Consider the following 19,041-nt stretch of genomic DNA (forward strand, 5'->3'; position numbering starts at 1 on the left):
GAATTTGGCCAACATAGATTTGTGAGTGATGGTGCCTATGACCTCACAAGAGAAATCTGTGACTCTAATTCCAAGTTGGAGAAAAATACTAAGACAATCTATGAGTTTGGTGAAATTGGAAAGGGATTCATACAGTCCTCAGTCCTAAATCACAGTAAGGGAGTGACTTCATGGAATGAGTCTTTTCAGGACACTGAAGATCATGAATGGTTTCCTAAACAAGTGGAGCCTTTTCAGTCTCAAGAGAAGTCACATGAAATGCAAATATGTCAAGGGAATCATCTGGAAATGGTGCTGAATTTGAATTCTGATCTCATTAGACATCAGAAATGTGATACAGGAGAAATGCTTTATGGAAGCAACAAAAGTGAGAAAGTCTTCAGTCAGAACTCTAAGGTCATTAGTGTTCAGAAAATTCACATTAGAAAGGAGGGTGTTGAATATAATGAATTTAAAGCAACAATACCCCATGACTTCTCTCTTCCTTGCCATTCTGCATTTTACCATGGAATGAAAAGATATACAGGTTATGAGTGTGGCCTTAACATGTTAAAAGCCTTAACATGGAACTCAGATCTTATCAGGTATCAGAACATTCACAATGGAAAAAAGTTTTGTAAATGTAATCAGTGTAGAAAGATTTTCACACAAAGCTCCTGTCGGGCTGTACATCAGAGAATCCACATTGGAGAGAAATCTTATGGTTGTAATCAGTGTGGAAGGGGTTTCCTAAGCAGGTCCTGTTTTGATGAACATCAGAGTATCCACACTGGAGAGAAACCTTATGAATGTAAACACTGTGGAAAGGCTTTCTCATGGAGATCTGGTTTTGCTAAACATCAGAGAATCCACACTGGAGAGAAACCTTATGAATGTAAGCAGTGTGGAAAGGCTTTCACACAGAGATCTGGTCTTGCTGCACATCAGAGAATCCACACTGGAGAGAAACCTTATGAATGTAAGCAGTGTGGAAAGGCTTTTACACAGAGTCCTCATCTTACTATGCATCAGAGAATACACACTGGAGAGAAACCTTATGAATGTCATCAGTGTGGAAAGGCTTTCAAACATCACTATACTCTTGGTAAGCATCAGAGAATCCACACTGGAGAGAAACCTTATGAATGTAATCAGTGTGGAAAGGCTTTCACACAGAGATCTGGTCTTGCTAAACATCAAATTATCCACAGTGGAGAGAAAACTTATGAATGTAAGCAATGTGGAAAGGCTTTCACATGGCGATCTGGTCTTGTTGAACATAAGAGAATCCACACTGGAGAGAAACCTTATGAATGTAATCAGTGTGGAAAGGCTTTCACACAGCATTCCACTCTTGGTAAACATAAGAGAGTTCACACTGGAGAGAAACCTTATGAATGTAAACAGTGTGGAAAGGCTTTCACACAGAGATCCCGTCTTGCTGCACATCAGAGAATCCACACTGGAGAGAAACCTTATACATGTAAGCAGTGTGGAAAGGCTTTCAGACACTACTCTACTCTTGCTAAGCATCAGAGAATCCACACTGGAGAGAAACTTTATGAATGTAATCAGTGTGGAAAGGCTTTCAGACACCACTCTACTCTTGCTAAACATCAGAGAATCCACACTGGAGAGAAACCTTATGAATGTAATCAGTGTGGAAAGGCTTTCAGACACGACTCTACTCTTGCTGCACATCAGAGAATCCACACTGGAGAGAAACTTTATGAATGTAAGCAGTGTGGAAAGGCTTTCAGACACTACTCTACTCTTGCTAAACATCAGAGAATCCACACTGGAGAGAAACTTTATGAATGTAATCAGTGTGGAAAGGCTTTCACAAGAAGTTCTCATCTTGCTAGGCATCAGAGAATCCACACTGGAGAGAAACTTTATGAATATAATCAGTGTGGAAAGGCTTTCACACAGAGATCCAGTTTTGCTGAACATCAGAGAATCCACACTGGAGAAAAACCTTATGAATGTAATCAGAGTGGAAAGGCTTTCACACAGAGTTCTCATCTTGCCAAGCATGAGAGAATCCACACTGGAGAGAAACTGTTTGAATGTAATCAGTGTGGAAAGGCTTTCACACAGAGTTCTCATCTTGCTAAGCATCGGAGAATCCACACTGGAGAGAAACCTTATGAATGTAAGCAGTGTGGAAAGGCTTTCACACAGAGTTCTCATCTTGCTATGCATCAGAGAATACACACTGGAGAGAAACCTTATGAATGTAAGCAGTGTGGAAAGGCTTTCACACGGAGATCCAGTTTTGCTGAACATCAGAGAATCCACAGTGGAGAGAAACCTTATGAATGTAATCAGTGTGGAAAGGCTTTCACATGGAGATCTGGTCTTGCTAAACATCAGAGAATCCACACTGGAGAGAAACCTTATGAGTGTTATCAGTGTGGAAAGGCTTTCACACAGAGATCCAGTTTTGCTGAACATCAGAGAATCCACACTGGAGAGAAACCTTAGGAATATAATCACTGTGGAAATGCTTTCACAGAGATTTCTCGCCTTGCTGAGCATGAGAAAATCCACACTGGAGAGAATCTCTATGAATGTAAGCAGTGTAGAAAGGCTTTCATACAGAGTTCCAGTCTTTCTGCACATCAGAGAATCCACACTGGAGAGAAACCTTTTGAATGGAATCAGTGTGGAAAGGTTTTCCTCAGCAGCTCATATTTTGCTGTACATCAGAGGATCCACACTGGAGAGAAACCTTATGAGCGTTATCAGTGTGGAAAGGCTTTCACACAGAGATCAAGTTTTGTTGAACATCAGAGAATCCACACTGGAGAGAAACCTTAGGAATATAATCAGTGTATTTCTCGCCTTGCTAAGCATGAGAAAATCCACACTGGAGAGAATCTCTATGAATGTAAGCAGTGTAGAAAGGCTTTCACACAGAGTTCCAGTCTTTCTGCACATCAGAGAATCCACACTGGAGAGAAACCTTTTGAATGGAATCAGTGTGGAAAGGCTTTCCTCAGCAGTTCATATTTTGCTGTACATCAGAGGATCCACACTGGAGAGAAACCTTATACATGTAAGCAGTGTGGAAAGGCTTTCACACAGAGTTCCAGTCTTGCTACACATTAGAGAATCCACATTGGAGAGAAACCTTAGGAATGTAATCACTGTGGAAAGGCTTTCACAGAGAGTTCTGGCCTTGCTAAGCATAAGAAAATCTACCCTGGGGAGAAACCTTATGAATGTAAGCAGTGTGGAAAGGCTTTCAACCCAGCACTCCACTCTTGCTAAGCATCAGAGGATCCTCACAGGAGAGAAGCCTTATGAATGGAAACAGTGTGGAAAGGCTTTCACAGAGAGTTCTGGTTTTGCTAAGCATGAGAAAATCCACACTGGAGAAAAACCTTATGAATGTAAACAGTGTGGAAGTACTTTCACACAGCGCTCCCATCTTGATAAGCATGAGAAAATCCACACTAGAGAGAAACCTTATGAATGCAAACAGTGTGGAAGTACTTTCACACAGCGCTCCCATCTTGATAACCATGAGAAAATCCACACTGGAGAGAAATCTTGTGAATGTAATCAATGTGGAAAGGCTTTCACAAGCAACTCTAGGCTAGCTAAGCATGAGAGAATCCACACTGGAGAGAAACTGTTTGAATGTAATAAGTGTGGAAAGGCTTTCACATGGAGATCTGGTCTTGCTAAACATCAGAGAATCCACACTGGAGAGAAACCTTATGAGTGTTATCAGTGTGGAAAGGCTTTCACACAGAGATCAAGTTTTGCTGAACATCAGAGAATCCACAGTGGAGAGAAACCTTAGGAATATAATCAGTGTGGAAAGGCTTTCACAGAGATTTCTCACCTTGCTAAGCATGAGAAAATCCACACTGGAGAGAATCTCTATGAATGTAAGCAGTGTAGAAAGGCTTTCACACAGCGCTCCCATCTTGATAAGCATGAGAAAATCCACACTGGAGAGAAATCTTGTGAATGTAATCAATGTGGAAAGGGTTTCACAAGCAACTCCAGGCTTGCTAAGCATGAGAGAATTCACACTGGCCAGAAACATTATGAATGTCACAAGTATGGAAAGACTTTCCCATTGAGTTCCAGTCTTGTTGTTTGCTCCAACAAACCTCCACCCCTCTCCCACCTGGGCCACCACTACTCAAGCCTACTTCTTGGTTCCCAGCAGGGGTAAAACACCTCTGCTCTAGCAGAGACCCTTGTAATCCTCTCCCTGGCCAACTGCTCAGCCTTCTCACCAGACCAGGAGCTTAGGGCTAGATGACAGTGTTGTTGCACCTGATTCAGAGGCTCCAGGGGTCTTTTTCTCTGGTGAGGCCTGCCTGGTACTGGATCTGTATCAATATGCCTGTGGGGTTGGACTTCACTCCCACCCTGGCACCGTAGTCCTCTCCTGCCAACCTTCTAAGCCATCTTTGAAGGAAAATGATCTCAGCATGTTCCTTTGTGGGTTCTGCTGCTCTAGGAATTGTCCTATGGCATTATTGGGAGGTTTTTTTGGAGTGATCCTGTCATGAGTTCTGAGGGTTTACTGCCTTTCCTCCATCATCTTGGCTCCACTCCAGAAATCCCTAAGGTCCTCCTGAACCTTGACTCCAGGCACTCTTTCTATCACCTCCAGTGTTGTTGTACATCAGAAAATCCACACTGGAAAGAAACCTTATAAATGTAATCAGTGTAGAAAGGCTTTTACACAGTACTCACATCTTGAGACATCAGAGAATTCACACTGGAGGGAGACCTTATGGATTTAATTAGTGTGGAAAGAAGTTCAGGTGCAGCTCTAGACCTGTTCCACACTGCAAAGAAACATTAGGAGTATAATCAATGTGATAAGACATTCAGGCCATAATCTTCTCTTATTTCCCACCTGAGATTTCATATTACATAGAAATCTTATAACTGTAACAAATGAGGAAATGCATTCACTTGTTTACAGTTTGTTCAAAATTAGAGAATTCATTTTTTTTTTTAGTGAGGCAATTGGGGTTAAGTGACTTGCCCAGGGTCACACAGCTAGTAAGTGTTAAGTGTCTGAGGCTGGATTTGAACTCAGGTACTCCTGACTCCAGGGCCAGTGCTCTATCCACTGCACCACCTAGCTGCCCCTGAGAATTCATTTTTATGAGCAGCTGTATATCAACTCAATGTGGGAAGGCTTTCAGGAGACATCTTTATCTCAGAGTACATCAACATACTTCCTACATTTGAAAGTTTTTCCATACTGATTACATTCATAAGGTTTCTCTTCAGTGTGAATTCTCTAATGAGCATTAAGATCTCTCCTATCTGGAAAAGCCCTTCCATATTGTAGGAAACACCCTGTGTTTCTTGAAGAAACAAAGAGGGGAATGTGATAAAAATGAAATTTAACAGATGCCTAGGGGCCCTACCTGCTTCATTTATGATTGTTTGAATTGGGTGAGAATGAGAAATGGACTAAGTACCTACTTGGGATTAGATATAGGCCACACATGGCCTGCCCTGAGCGATATGTTAGTGTACTATTGATATTACTAGGCTGACCACACTCAGCCAAGCAACTTGAAGGATCTTCATTTTAGGGGAAGGAGAGGGGGAAAAAAGTAGAAAAAGGGAATGCTCACTCGGAGAAGTTCTCTTTCCTTTTGGTGAGCTTAGAGAGCACACCAGAGAGGGACTGCACAGCTGACTCCCATTGAAACCATGGGCCCCAGGTGGTGAGGTATTATAAGCATGGCCAGCTCTTTGTGTTAGCTGAACTGGAAGCAAGTTTGGGGTTTGAGTCAGTCTTTGCTAGAGCTAGGGAGCTTATCCATTTTTCTCTTCCCCTATTTCCTTGTCCCTGGCTTTATTAACTTCACCTTTGTTGTCAATTTTATTCCCATTAATAAAACCTGGTTTGTTTGTGGAAAAGAAGCTGTTATCTCCTTTCTTATTAGCCTGGGAGAAATAACTCAAAAAGGCAGTTTGGAAGGGACAAAACTTTGGACCTAGAGGTCTCATTATTTTCTGAACCCCAATATTATGGCAAGCCACCCAATTAACTCTCCCCATAATAAATTTTGTCCCAACAATATTGAATGCATTCATATAGTTTCTCTCCTGTCGGGATTCTCTGATGTGTAGCACAAATTTCTCTCTCAGTGAAGTCACTGAGACCATTACGCATGAAAGTTTGCTTATGAAACAGCAGAGATGTCTTCTTTCATTCAATCACTGTGCAAGGGGAGGTCTTAGAAACACAAGGGCAAGGAGATGACCCCAGAGCTCTGTGTACTAGAATTCTGGGGCTTGTATCACTAAGGCCTTCTGAAATGCTTAATGACTTGACCCAAGAAATGGTAAGGGAGAAGGGGTTCAGAGAGATGTGGAAAGGCTTGTGAGACCTGAGGTAGGACAGGAGCTGCAGCAGAAGAACAATCTTTGCTCTGCTGACAACAGTGCAAAGGACAAGAGCAGGGGAAGCCTTCTGGGCTCTGCTGCAGACCTGTCCAGACAAGACTCAGGACCTTTAGTTGCCAGATGGGAGAGCTTGGCCTCATGAAACAAAGAGGGAGAGAAGCTGTATGTTTGTGGGGGAACCATGGCAGGTAGGCATTGAGAGAGCAAAGACATGATCCCTAGGGAACAGAGACTAATGAGTGCTCATCCTCATCAGTCAGTTCTAATGAGAGAGAAAATAAAAATAAACAGGGCAGGGCAGCAGTTTGGAGGCAGGGGCTTTAGTGCTCAAGATACCAAGGGGCCAATGAATCAGTTTCAAACACAGGAGCAGGGAGCAAGGCAGTGTTGTTACTACTTGGTTCAACTTAATGCCTGTTTTTGTAAAGAAACAATCCATAAGGAAGGTATTGCCAGCTTCCTAGACCATCCCCTAGGTCTATGGGCATGGCTTCAGCTACTAGCGTTGGTAGAGTCTGTGCAGAGACTGCACTTACCTGAGGTGGGAGTCTGAGGCTCCCAGGGGGCATTCCCTCTAGCTCCAGTCTCCCTGTGTAGGTAGCGAAGTAACCAACATGACTCCATTTTGTAAAATTTTTCCATCATGTCCCTGGTCTTTATCTACCTCAGGTTCCTGCTTCCTCCATCCACCCTTTGTGGTGCCACTAATGTAGCAGTATCCAAAGCTCTTATAGATAGATTTCCCACCAAACCAGGAAGGTTTGGATTCTGTGCCTTTCCAACAGCCATGAAAGAGCCTGGAGCCACCCTTCTTTAGCTCAGCATAGAAAAGCCCATCCCTGCCATCCTGTCATCTTAATCCCATGCTGACTGCTTTTGTGCCCATACCCTGGAGGAACCCATAACAAACCTGAATGTGGGATGGACTTAGGGTGATCAGATTGATCAAGAGTCATCCCCAAAGAATTACAAGACTCAGTGACTCAGTTTTCCAAGTTTTACTGAAAGACTGTTGACCACAAGGAGTGAAAGGGAAAGAAAAGACAGTTATATTTATAGTATTGATAAATTGATTATCAGTCTCAGTATAATAATCTCCACTTTAGGGAGGTAGAGGAGAGGGTCTCCCTTCTTATTATAATAATCTCCACCTTAGGGAGGTCCAGGAAAGGGCTTAGCCTAATTTGGAGTTCCTGGGGTCCTAAGACAACCCCGAGGTGGGTCCCTTTTTCAGTGGAGGTGTGTTTTGGGGGTTTAACTGTCATAAGGCGAATCTGGTCACAAATTTGGCTCTTTCTGTTTCCCATGACTAGTTTCAAAACATTCATTTTTCATTTATTTCTGATCTAAATTTCTATAGGCTGTCATTTCCTTTTTTGTTCTTTGGCCTGACCCTTTATGGTCTGGTTATGGGTACTGATTTCTGTGGGTAAGAGAACCCAGCATTTTGACTTGTAAGTTATCCATTAACTGGGATCTGAATCCCTTTTAGAGCTAATATCTGAATTAGAGCTTGGGTCTTAGGTTTTTCTAATAACCTCTTTTTGCCTCCTACATCACTAGGAGGTAGAATTACAAATGCAAGGACCACAACACAAAACACGAATGATTAACAAACAGACCAAAGGGCAACAGGGACCCCAATACATAATAAATCTAAGAGTTCCATGAAAAACTGGGTCAAGCAAACAGTTGTGAACAGTTCCAGCCATCCAGGTAACCTCTGTACTGGAGCTCAACCTTCAAGAGGTATTCTGAACCATATAGACTCCATCTCAGTCTAGGACCACATCTGCCAGAGAATTCAAGGACTCTTTCAATTCTTGTAACCCTCATGCAGTGGAATTAGAAATTTATTCTATTTCCAAAGTTAAAATTGTAAGCATAATTTTATGTTCAAGGTACCCAACCCAGAGTCTAGTAAGGGCAGCAGTTTTTCAGACCCACCAAAGAAAATTATCCCAGGTTTCTCTTCTGACTCTAGAATGAGAAGAGGCAGTAGAATATTTCCTCTGAAATCCAAATAGCCCTTGGTGCCCTTGGCAGTACATAACAGAGATCTGACTGGGCAGATTTATGGTAAAATCTGAAATGCATAACTGTATCCCGTAGTTATTATCCTCCCTCTCATCAGAATGTGTTTGAGAGATAACCTGTGTTGGGCCCAAATTTGATATCTGGAGCATTCAAGACCTCTGTGAGTAGCAGCATCCTCAACACCAGGGGTCCAGTTTCTAGCTCTGTCATCATAGCCATCATACATGGGAGTAATTCTTATAGAGGAGGGCTTAGCCATCTTCAATAACTGTCAGTCAACTGCCAGTCGCAGTTCAGATGAGCCAACCTGGCTGAAGCTGCTCACCCCCTCCCTTCACCTACAATGGTGATGATGACCACAGGATAGCTGCGTGTATGTCGGTGTGTATGTGCATCTGTGTGTATGTTTCTGTGAGTGTGTGTGTGCGTGTGCGTGTGTGTGTGTGTGTAGAAAATTAGGGAATGAAACAAAATCTTTCTTTGGGGAGCCCCTCTTTGTGCACTCCTTCAGGGGCTTGGCACAGGCTCTCCCATTTCCATGACAGATTTGGGGCAAGATCTTTTCAGCTCCATTGGACTACATCATCACCAGCTCCATGCAAATGATTCTCAGATATCTCTGTCCAGCACTGCCCTCTCTCCCAACTTCCAGTCTCCCATATCCAACAGTCTATTGGTCGTCTCAAAGCCAGTGTCCTATAGACATTTTTTAAAAATAAAAGTATTTTATTATTATTTTCCATCCTATAGACATCTTAAACTCAACATGTCCAAAACTGAACTCATTCACTCTCTCTGTAAAACCCTTCAAGCTGTGCTAAGCTCTGAACAAACAAAGAAAGGGAAATGACAATCCGTGTTTCAAGGAGCTTACCATGTAAAGGGGGAGACACAGTGTAAACTGCTGTGTACAGAGCCGTGGACACTGGCTATGCTGGAGGTATTCAGTGGAAGGAAGGTGCTGGAGCTAAGAAGGACAGGAAAGGCTTCCTGCAGGCTCAGATTTTATCTGGGAAGTGAAGGTGTCAGGGAGCCAGATATGGGAAGACAGAGCACTGCAGGCTTTGGAGGCCAGCCTGTGGAAATGCTCTGAGGAGGGAGATGGAGAGTCTGGTGAGAGGAGCAGCCTCTCTGCTGGTCCCTGCCTCCCCTCAGCTCTCTAGGCCAGACAATAGGATGCAGTTTGTGTTGGTCTCTGCCTCTGTCTCCCTGCCTCTGTGTTTCCATCTCTGTGTGTCTCTCTCATACATTCCAGGAAGATTCAGTGAGATTCCCAAAGTCACTCTGATTGTAAGAGCCAGAAATGGACATTACGCTTAAAGCCAGGACTTCTGTCCCCAGAACCAGAACTTTCCCCTGTTCAGGCTGCTTGGCGGAAACTGAGCCTTCATGCCTCAGGATTTGGGTGGGGGAGAGGAGATGAGGGGGAGGCCTCTGCTCCCACTTTCCCTTGGAAAGAGCAATCTCAGGTGTCCAAGGTGAGCCCTTGGACACCTCCCTGTGCTCATGAGGGCATGAGGACAGACACCTTCAAGGGGAAGACAAGGGGCAGCAGAGACTCTAGAGGGGAAGTGTGACTGTAGATCGTGACCTCAGTGGTGACCATCCCTGGCCACATTTGCCCACCTTTGAGAATAAGCGCCCACACCCCCAATAGGCCTTAACAAGCTTTCCCCTGCCCTGGTGCTCATGGGACCTGCAGACTCTTCTGGCCACAGGCAGTGCTCCTTTCCCTTGGGGCCCACCCAGACCTTGAGGCCTGCTCAGGCAAAGCTCAGCTCATGCTTCTGCCTCCTGGGTTTGGCAGCTGGAGGGAGATGAGGGAACAAACCAAGTTCGTTTCCCTCCCACCTCCACACCTGAGAATACAAGGTGCTATGACATGGAGAGAGGACCTGCCATTTATCCCACAACACAGATAGCACAGAGTCAGGGAAAGTCCACAGGATGTGTGGGTGTTTGTGGGGCAGGGAGTGACGCCTAACCCTGGTGGCCCATTTGTCCTGGAGGGACCAGAAAATCATGTGAGGAGCAGAAGGCAAAGCTCTCAGACAAGAATGGGGTGGACTGCTGCCTGCGGCAGGAGCCCCCTGGGAATCACAGTAAAAAAAACAAGAAGTTTAGCATTTATACACGACTTTAAGGTTTGGCAGGCACTTTATAGATAAGGCCTCCTTTGAATCTCACCACAGCCTTGGAAAGTACATGCTACAAATGAGGAAACTGAGGCTGAGAGGATGCTTGTGATGCCCAGGGTCAAACAGCTAATATCTGAAGTGAGATTTGAACTCAGGTCTTCCTCATTTCAGGTCCAGCCAGGAACCTCCCTGGACCAAGATGTGCTCTCACTCCACTTGGTCTGGATCCCCTAATTCCTGTCCTGTCCTCTGTCCCCTCATCAGTCTCTGTCTCTTGCTGTCTCTCTCCCTCTCTAGGTACCATGTGTGAGCATCATTCCCAGCTCAGTAACCCCTGTCCCACCCAAGAACGACCTTGTCTGCCCTCTCCTGGACTCAGTGAAAACTGCAGGTGACTGCCCCACTGCTTGCATCCCCAAAGCTCATCACCTTTCCTGAATATTACAATGGATTCTTGTCTAACACAATTTCTTAAAAAAAAAAAAAAATCCAGGAGCAGCTAGGTGGCACAGTGGATAGAGCACCAGTTCTGGATTCAGGAGGACCTGAGTGCAAATCTGACCTCAGACATTTGACACTTACTAGCTGTGTGACTCTGGGCAAGTCACTTAACGCTCATTGCCCTGAAAAAAAATGTTCATTAAAAACTGGTTCTTCTACCAAACCTCTAGATGTCCTCACTGCACTATGTGTGATTGAAGAGTCATGAAGCAGAAGATCCAGAAGCAAACCTTTGTCTGAAAATGAACTAAGCTTTTGGGTAACCATTGGAGGGTGAAAAAGAACAAGCTTCCAGGATGTAGTCCCTCTCTCACACATGCGAAGGTTTTCCTCTCCTGAACCCACCCATCCTTTTGTCCTGTGGACAGACGCTATCTTGGCGGATTGGTGGGCAGTGAGCAGGGGTCTGTGGAGTACCCTGATGTTGACTTAAAAGGTTTGGGGTAGAGTGGTGGCCTGCAGCCACTAGGGGGCACTGTGAGGCTGGTCCTGGGCATTCAGGGGAGCCTGGGGAGCCTGGGGATGTCAGGTGGGGACCAGCCAAGCTGGCCCTGTATGTGGCTGCCCTGACCCTGTGATGCCTCATGTGTGACATCTCAGCTGGGCAGGGCCAAGGTTTGCCAACACCCCACCCCCATCCCCAGCATGACAGGCTCTCCCTACAGCACCTGTGACCCCATGGTTAGGACCCAGCCTTTATTGGAGAAGAGGCTGGATCAGACCCAGATTTGCATCCAGGCCCCTCCCACCCTCCCAACCCCCATACCAGGCTTAAAGGGGCAGGATAAGAAGGTCCTGGAGGAGCCCAGGCCCAGCTGGGAGCTCTTTGGGGAGCAGAGCACTTGGGGTCCTCTGCACCATGGCCTGGCCTCTTGTCTGCCTCTTCCTGCTCACTGTCTGCTCAGGTCAGGGCTGCCCTCAGGCCCCTCCCTGTCCTGCTCCCTCATCCCTGCCCCTGGTTCTCTGCTGAGGGTCTCAAAGCCCCTTCCCCATTTCTTCTTGTTCTAGAACATTAATGAGTATCTGTGTTTGCAGGTTCCTTCTCCCAGCTTGTGGTGACTCAGCCTCCCTCTGCCTCTGCATCCCTGGGAGCCACAGCCAAACTCTCCTGCACCCTGAGCGGTGGGGACAGCAGCAGGAGTATTTATTGGTACCAGCAGAGACCAGGGAAGGCCCCTCGGTATATCATGTATGTCGGCAGTGGTGGAAGTGCAGGCAGGGGTGAAGGGATCCCTGATCGCTTCTCTGGCTCAGGCTCTGGGGTCACCAGATACTTGTCCATCAGCAACATCCAGCCTGAGGATGAGGCCGATTACTACTGTCAGTCCTCTTATTACGATGGTAGTGTTTATTATCACACAGTGACACATTCAGTGGGGAAGTGAGACAAAAACCTCCCCTGCCAGCCCAGGCCCAGCTTCCCCCCGTCCCCCTGAGGTTCCCAGAGTTCTGCAGCCTCTGCAGCTCTGTCCTTCTTTCTCTCTGTCTTGTTTTCTCAGTCTCTTCCTCTCTCTGTCTGTCTGTCTCTCAGTCTCTGTGTCCATCTCTCTTTCTCTTACACTCAGGGAGTTTCAGTGATTTCCTTGAGGTCTCACTGATAGTAAAGGCCAGACATGGGCCTTGACCCCAGGTCACCCGACCCCACAGGTAGTTCTTTCCCCCCATTGCAAGGTCCCCTGAAGGAGCCTGCCCACAGGAGGGGCTTTAGCTGGGCCTTCTGGCTCCAGGATGGGGCTGACTGAGAAGAGGTGACAGGGAGGTCCCTGTCCTGGCTGCTCCAGCTGGGCCCTGTTGGCTCTCACAAGGGGCAGTCTGGGTTGTCTAAGGTGACCCCTTGGACACCTGCCACTGCTCATGAGGATGTGACCACAGATAACTCCAAGGGGAAGGAAAGGGGCATCCCAGGCAGGGGAGAGGATGCATGGACATAGATCCTGACCCCAGCTGCTGATAGTGTCTGGGCCATGTTTGCACCCCTGTGAGCCAGGAGCTCCCCCCCTCCAACAGGGCTTGGCCATGAGGCCTCAGGGAACCTGAGTCCCACAGACTCCAAACCCCTCCCCCAAGTCTGAAGCATCAGGCCAGACCTCAACCAAGCCCTAGGAAGCAGGAGAAGCTCCAGCACCCCCTGGCCCCTGGGTCACAGTGCCATGGCCTTCTACTTGGCCATGTCTACTCAGAGTCCACACCAACGGGCTCTGTCCCCACCTGTCCCACAAAAAATTCAGGTCATGTAGAGTCAAGTACCTTCATGGTAAAGTCTTCCTCAGGCAACTTTGTGGGGTTGGGGATGGAGGGTTAGACCTGGGGTCAGGAAAACCTGAGTTCAAAACCAGCTTCAGGTGATTCATAGCTCTGGGACTTTGGCCAAATGACATAACCTCCCCAGGGCATTTCTGTATAAGTAAAACCAGCCTGAAAATTACATTTACCTCTTAATGTTGTTTTGAGGACAAAGTGATATAATATTCATAATGGATAACTGCTTACAAGCTATTTGTTCTTCTTTTTTTTTTTAATACAATGATCATGATGATGCCAAGTTCCAATTGTAGTCCCAGGTTTTGTGTTTGTGTGTAGAGAAGAAGGGAATGAAACAAAATCTTAACCTGTTCTCTGAGTAGATATTTGGGGAGCCCCTCTTTGTGCATTCATTCAGGGCCTTGGTACAGGCTCTCCTGTTTACATGGTAGAGTTGGGGAAGGATTTCTTCAGCTCCATTGGATTATATCATCACCAGCTCTGTGCAAATGATTCTCAGATATCTCTGTCCAGCACTAACCTCTCTCCCAACTTCCAGTCTCCCCTATCCAACAATCTATTGGTCATCTCAAAGTCAGTGTCTTATAGATGTCTTAAACTCAACGTGTCCAGAACTGAACTCATTCTCTTTCTTTCCAAAACCCCCCTGTCTCCAAGCTGTGCTAAGCTCTAAGGATACAAAGAAAGGGAGATGACAATCCCTGATTTCAAAGAGCTTACAATCTGTGTACCTTACCTGTGCCCCAGTGTGGGGGAAGCTAGCTAGGATTTACTTATAAATTAGAAGCTTCAGCAACAGTTCAGGCATAAAACATTTACTAAAGAATATTAGCTTGGGCAGCTAGATGGTGCAGTGGATAGAGCACCGGCCCTGGAGTCAGGAGTACCTGAGTTCAAATCCGGCCTCAGACACTTAACACTTACTAGCTGTGTGACCCTGGGCAAGTCACTTAACCCCAATTGCCTCACTAAAAAAAAAAAAAAAGACTTTATAAGAAAGAATATTAGGGGTTAGCAAAGAGAGAACACATGACATCTCTGAAAGGATAGGAAAGCCCAGCTCAGATCTACCGAAGAGAGAGAGAGAGAGAGAGAGAGAGAGAGAGAGAGAGGAGAGAGAGAGAACAGAGAGAGAGAGAGAGAACAGAGAGAGAACAGAGAGAGAGAGAGAACAGAGAGAGAGAGAGAGAGAAAGAGAGAGAGAGAGAGAAAGAGAGAGAGAGAGAGAGAACAGAGAGAGAGAGAGAGAGAGAACAGAGAGAGAGAGAGGAGAGAGAGCTGCTTCCACCTAACCTAACAGATCAAGCTCTCTGGAAGAAGTTCCTGAGTCTATTTGAGCAGAAGCTCGCTGTGGGGCAGGAAAAGGGGTGGTCCCCACACACGGCTCCAAGCTAATTGGCTGGTAGCATTCAAGTCCATTGATTGACATGACTTGAAGGTGGCCCATGAATCCTGAGGCAACTTCTAGATGCAGATTTGACCTCAGAAAGGTCACCTCATGCTTCTCGGCAGGGGGCCCTGGTTCTCACAAATCTAAAGGGGGAGACAAAATGCAAACAACTATGGGCAAACACAGTGTAGGCAGAATAAATTGCAAATAACAAATGGCAGGAAGGTGCTGGAACTGAAGGGGTTTGGGAAAAGTTTCCTATAAGGTTAGATTCTAGTTAGGAGGTGAAGGAAGCCAGGGAGGCTGACAAGGGAAGGAGGAGCATTGCAGGCTTTGGAGGACAGTCAGTGGAAATGCTCTGAGGAGGGGATGGAGCATCTGGGGGGAGGAGCAGCCTCTGTTGGTCCTGCCTCCCCTCAGCTCTCTAGGCCTGCTGCTCTCTGTGACTCAGCCCCTCCCTAGCTGTCCTCTCTGGGCCTTTCTCTCCTCTATCTTCTTTCACCCACTGTGACCTGGCTCCTCTCACTGACAGCCTCCCTGGCCTCCCTTTCCAGCCTGCATGCACTGCCCCTCTTATCCTTCACTCAATGGTTCTGTTGGGGGAACCTGTTGGTCCTTGGCCCCATTGGCACTGCCAGGCTGTCTTTCTGCCACCATCTGACTTGGTAACCTCTCCACCCTGAGGTATATTCAGTCTCTATTGATCATTCAATCCTTATTCTGGTGGCTGGTTTCTATTGACCTCCCTGACTCTGTCCAGACTGGGAATCTTGGCTCTGCCCTTCACTCATTCCCTGTGTGTCCTTGGCATGGCCTCCTGACACTGGTTATCTACTCTGTAAATGTAAATGTGAGCTTTGGTGGCCCCTGAGATCCTTATAGACTCAGAGATGGGTGATGCTCTGGCCAGGTTTTTTTTTTTTTTTAATAACAAACATTTTTATTTATACTTTTGAGCTCTAAATTTTATCCCTCCTTCCCTTCTTCCCCTTTTCCCTCCCTGATGTGGTAAGCATTCAGATATGGGTTATACATATGCAATTATCCAAAGTATTACCATATAAGTCATTTTGTACAAGAAAACTTGAATAAAAGAAAAAAATGAAAGAAAGTTAAAAATAGCACACTTCAGTCTGTGTTCAATATTAGTTCTTTCTTTGGAGGTGGATGGTATGTTACATCCTTAGTCCTTTGGGATTTTCTTGGATCATTGTATTGCTGAGAAAAGTTAATTGCTTCACAGTTCTTCATCAAACAATAGTGCTATACAACTTAAAATCACCTAGACAGAATTATCAGGTGAAGGAGAAAACATTGCAAGCAGCCATAGTCAGGGGGAGGAGCAAACCCTTTGTTGGATAATCACTCTCCTAAGCTCTCTAGGCCTGCCCTTCCATTTTAATTGCTCACTAGTTTTCCTCTCCGGGTCTTTCTCACTTCCACCATCTTCTTGCACCCACTGAGACCTGGCTCCTCTTTTTTTATTGTACCTTATTTTATTTTTTTCCAATTATATGTAAAAGAAAATTTTCAACCAATTTATTTTGATTTGGGGACCCTACCTTTGAGCTGAGATTAGAAAGTTTTAGGCCCTCAAGGTTTTTCCTATGTGAAGGGATGGTGCCCCTCCCCCTCCACTTCAGCTGACCCAAAAAGCCCCATGGGCTGAGACTCCAGGTCAGACAGCTGGGGGAGGGAGCCCCAGCTCCCTCCACACTGAGAGGATCTATCCAACAGATCCCGGGTTCATCCAGGCCAGCCTCTGGCATAGCCTGTGCAGAGGTCCCTGGGCGCACAGCAGGTGGCATGGAGGACTCTGGAGACTAGAGATGCTGAGAGGAGGGCTGACAAGACGAATGAAACAGAGTAGGACACTGGAGCACTAGGAGAATGGAAGGAAAGGTCAGTGAGAGAGAAACAGAGGGGTTCAGCGGTGGCAGTACGGAGAGGAAAGTTAGAAGCAGGGGGATCGACAAAGTGATAGGGGCTCAGAGTTAGAAGAAAGGAGCTGAGCAGTGAAAGTGGAACATACCCTAAGGGAAGAGGTGGCAACAGCCCTTATTGTATTAAAAAAGTTCCAGGCACAGCAAGTGGAAAGAGACACACTGGAACACAGTCAGGTCATACATTTTATTTCCCTGTATTTTTATGTTAAAATTGTATCTCATAAATAAACTCTGATTTGATTATTTGGTTAAGAGGCTTCTTAATCTTTAGCTTATCAATTTTGGGAGTGGAGCAGTGTGGTGGAACTTTTTAAATGGCCCATACTAAGTTAATAGCAGTCAGATAGCCAGTGAGTCAAGAGGCCACAGATTAGTCCTCCAGTCAGATTAGGCCCCCCAAATTAGGCCAGTAAATCAAAATATTTCAACACCTGCCAGCCAGACCCAGCTTCCCCCCTGGCCCCAGGCTTCTGACACTCCCTGAAGTGCCAGGGCTCTGTCAGATCTTTCTCTCTTTCTCTGTCCCTTTCTTTGTCTTTCTTACTATCTCTGTCTCTGTCTCTGTCTCTGTCTCTCTCCACAGCCAATGGAAAAAGCATCTCTTCCTCTGCACTTTGTTAGTGGAAGAGAAGCAGTAACAGACTGTGGGCATGGGCTCCATGCAGGGAGCAGGGCCCATCCATTACACCTCCTTGGGCTTTGGAGAGCAGGATCCCCAGGCTCTTCCAGGGGCTTCCTGGAGTGACCCTCTCATATTCATGAGGGGTTGTGTATTTAGCCAATGACTGACTGAGCTTGTGCTCTCAGGACCAGTGTACAAGGAAGCAGACCAACCAGGAGGGAAGACCAACAGGGAAACTGAGACCAAAGGAATCATACTTAGTTGGGAGATCCTGCCAGGCCCCTAATGAATGCCCATTGAGGGGCTGCCCAAGTCTCTGCCTGGAGAGCAAGTGGGTTTACACATGGGTTATCTCCTCTACAGGATGCCCCCTTTTTAAATTTTAATTATTTTAAGTAATAAACATTTTTATTTATCCTTTTCTCTTCAAATTTTGATCCTTCCTTCCCTTTTTCCCTCCTTGAGGCAGTAAGCAATCAGATATAGCATATACATGTATGATTGTGTAAAACATTCCCATCTGAGGCATTTCGTATGATGTGAGAAAATAATAAGAGTTTGGGGACTTCCAGGGGCCCCAAAACTACACCTACCTGCAAGGTTTGTTCCCGCTAGAGGACCTGTTCTCTGGGCTCTGACATCAGCATGACTGTGCTGAACTGCCCTCAGATGCATTGAACCAATAGATTTGAGTGATGGTAGCCAAGGAGCTTTGACAATGGTTAATGGGTGGTCTCTGCTCCTGCTCTCAGGGAGCTTGCAGAGACTCAGGGTCTCTTGGGCTCCAGAACTGGGTGAGTGCAGTCTCAGCCCTCTGGCATTCTCCATTTTCTCTCTTCTCTAGGCTTTCCTTTCTTTCAGAGGCACGTGTTCTCTCTTTACTAATATCTAATATACTTTAATGAATGCTTCATGCCCCAAACTGGTGCAGTAGCCTCTAATTTCTAAGTAACAAATATATTAGAAACCCCGGCTAATTTTCCTTACAGTTGGGACAGAAATAGGTGACCACACATTGAATTTTAAATGTCACAGTGAGAAAACTTGAGTAAAAGAAAAAATGAATGAATGTGAAAAATCGCATACTTCAGTCTGTGTTCCATCAACATCAGTGCTTTCTTTGGAGGTGGAGAGCATGTTTCATCAATAGTCTTTTGGGATTGTCTTGGATCATTGTGTTGTTGAGAATAGTTAAGTCTTTCACAGTTCTTCTTCCAACAATATTGCTGTCTCTGTGCATAACTTTCTCTTGGTTTTGCTCACTTCACTATACATCAGTTCATACAAGTCTTTCCAGGCCTTTCTGAAGTCATCCTGTTTGTCATTTCCTAAGAGCACAATAATATTCCATCACCATCATGTGACACAGGTTGTTTAGCCATTCCCCAATAGATGGGCATTACTTTGATTTCCACTTCTTAGTCCCCACAAAAAGAGCTGCTATAAAATTTTTTTGCACAGGTAGTTCTTTTTCTCTTTTTGGGGATGTCTTTGGGATATATAAACCTAGCAGTTAGGGAAGGCATGGGGTCAGTAAAAGAGCTTTGCAATTTCCTCAAAACCACTAATCTCGATCATTTTGTTCAACTCTGGGCTCAGCTTACAGTTCAGTATACATATATGTGTATATGTATGTATGCATGTATGTGTATGCATGCACACACATACATCCCAGAGAGATAAATACTCTAGGGTGTCCATCCAAATGTAGGATGAAATCAGTGCAATAGACAGATCATTTGGGGTCTTAGCTCATATAAT

General features: G+C 45.6%; 2 protein-coding genes across 3 annotated transcripts in view; both read left to right on the forward strand.

Annotated features, from left to right (window-relative positions):
• The first annotated feature begins 546 nt into the window (after positions 1-546).
• Positions 547-3,093, forward strand: LOC122735299 (zinc finger protein 850-like). The gene is made up of 2 exons (XM_043976735.1): positions 547-2,414; positions 2,817-3,093. The coding sequence occupies exons 1-2, from the start codon at positions 547-549 to the stop codon at positions 3,091-3,093; spliced, it is 2,145 nt and encodes a 714-aa protein (XP_043832670.1).
• An 8,770-nt stretch (positions 3,094-11,863) lies between these two features.
• LOC122733853 (immunoglobulin lambda-1 light chain-like) overlaps positions 11,864-19,041 on the forward strand; it is a 773,472-nt gene continuing 766,294 nt past the window's right edge. Inside the window, exons 1-2 of one of the 2 annotated variants that reach the window (XM_043974588.1) lie at positions 11,864-11,965; positions 12,096-12,415. In XM_043974588.1, the coding sequence (XP_043830523.1) occupies positions 11,920-11,965; positions 12,096-12,415 (366 nt within the window). In that variant the 5' untranslated portion in view covers positions 11,864-11,919. The remainder of the gene's footprint in view (positions 11,966-12,095; positions 12,416-19,041) is intronic. The other variant, XM_043974581.1, reaches the window with a different exon arrangement.

This window comes from Dromiciops gliroides, chromosome 1, assembly GCF_019393635.1.
Source record: "Dromiciops gliroides isolate mDroGli1 chromosome 1, mDroGli1.pri, whole genome shotgun sequence".
In the NCBI taxonomy this organism is placed as follows: Eukaryota; Metazoa; Chordata; class Mammalia; order Microbiotheria; family Microbiotheriidae; genus Dromiciops; species Dromiciops gliroides.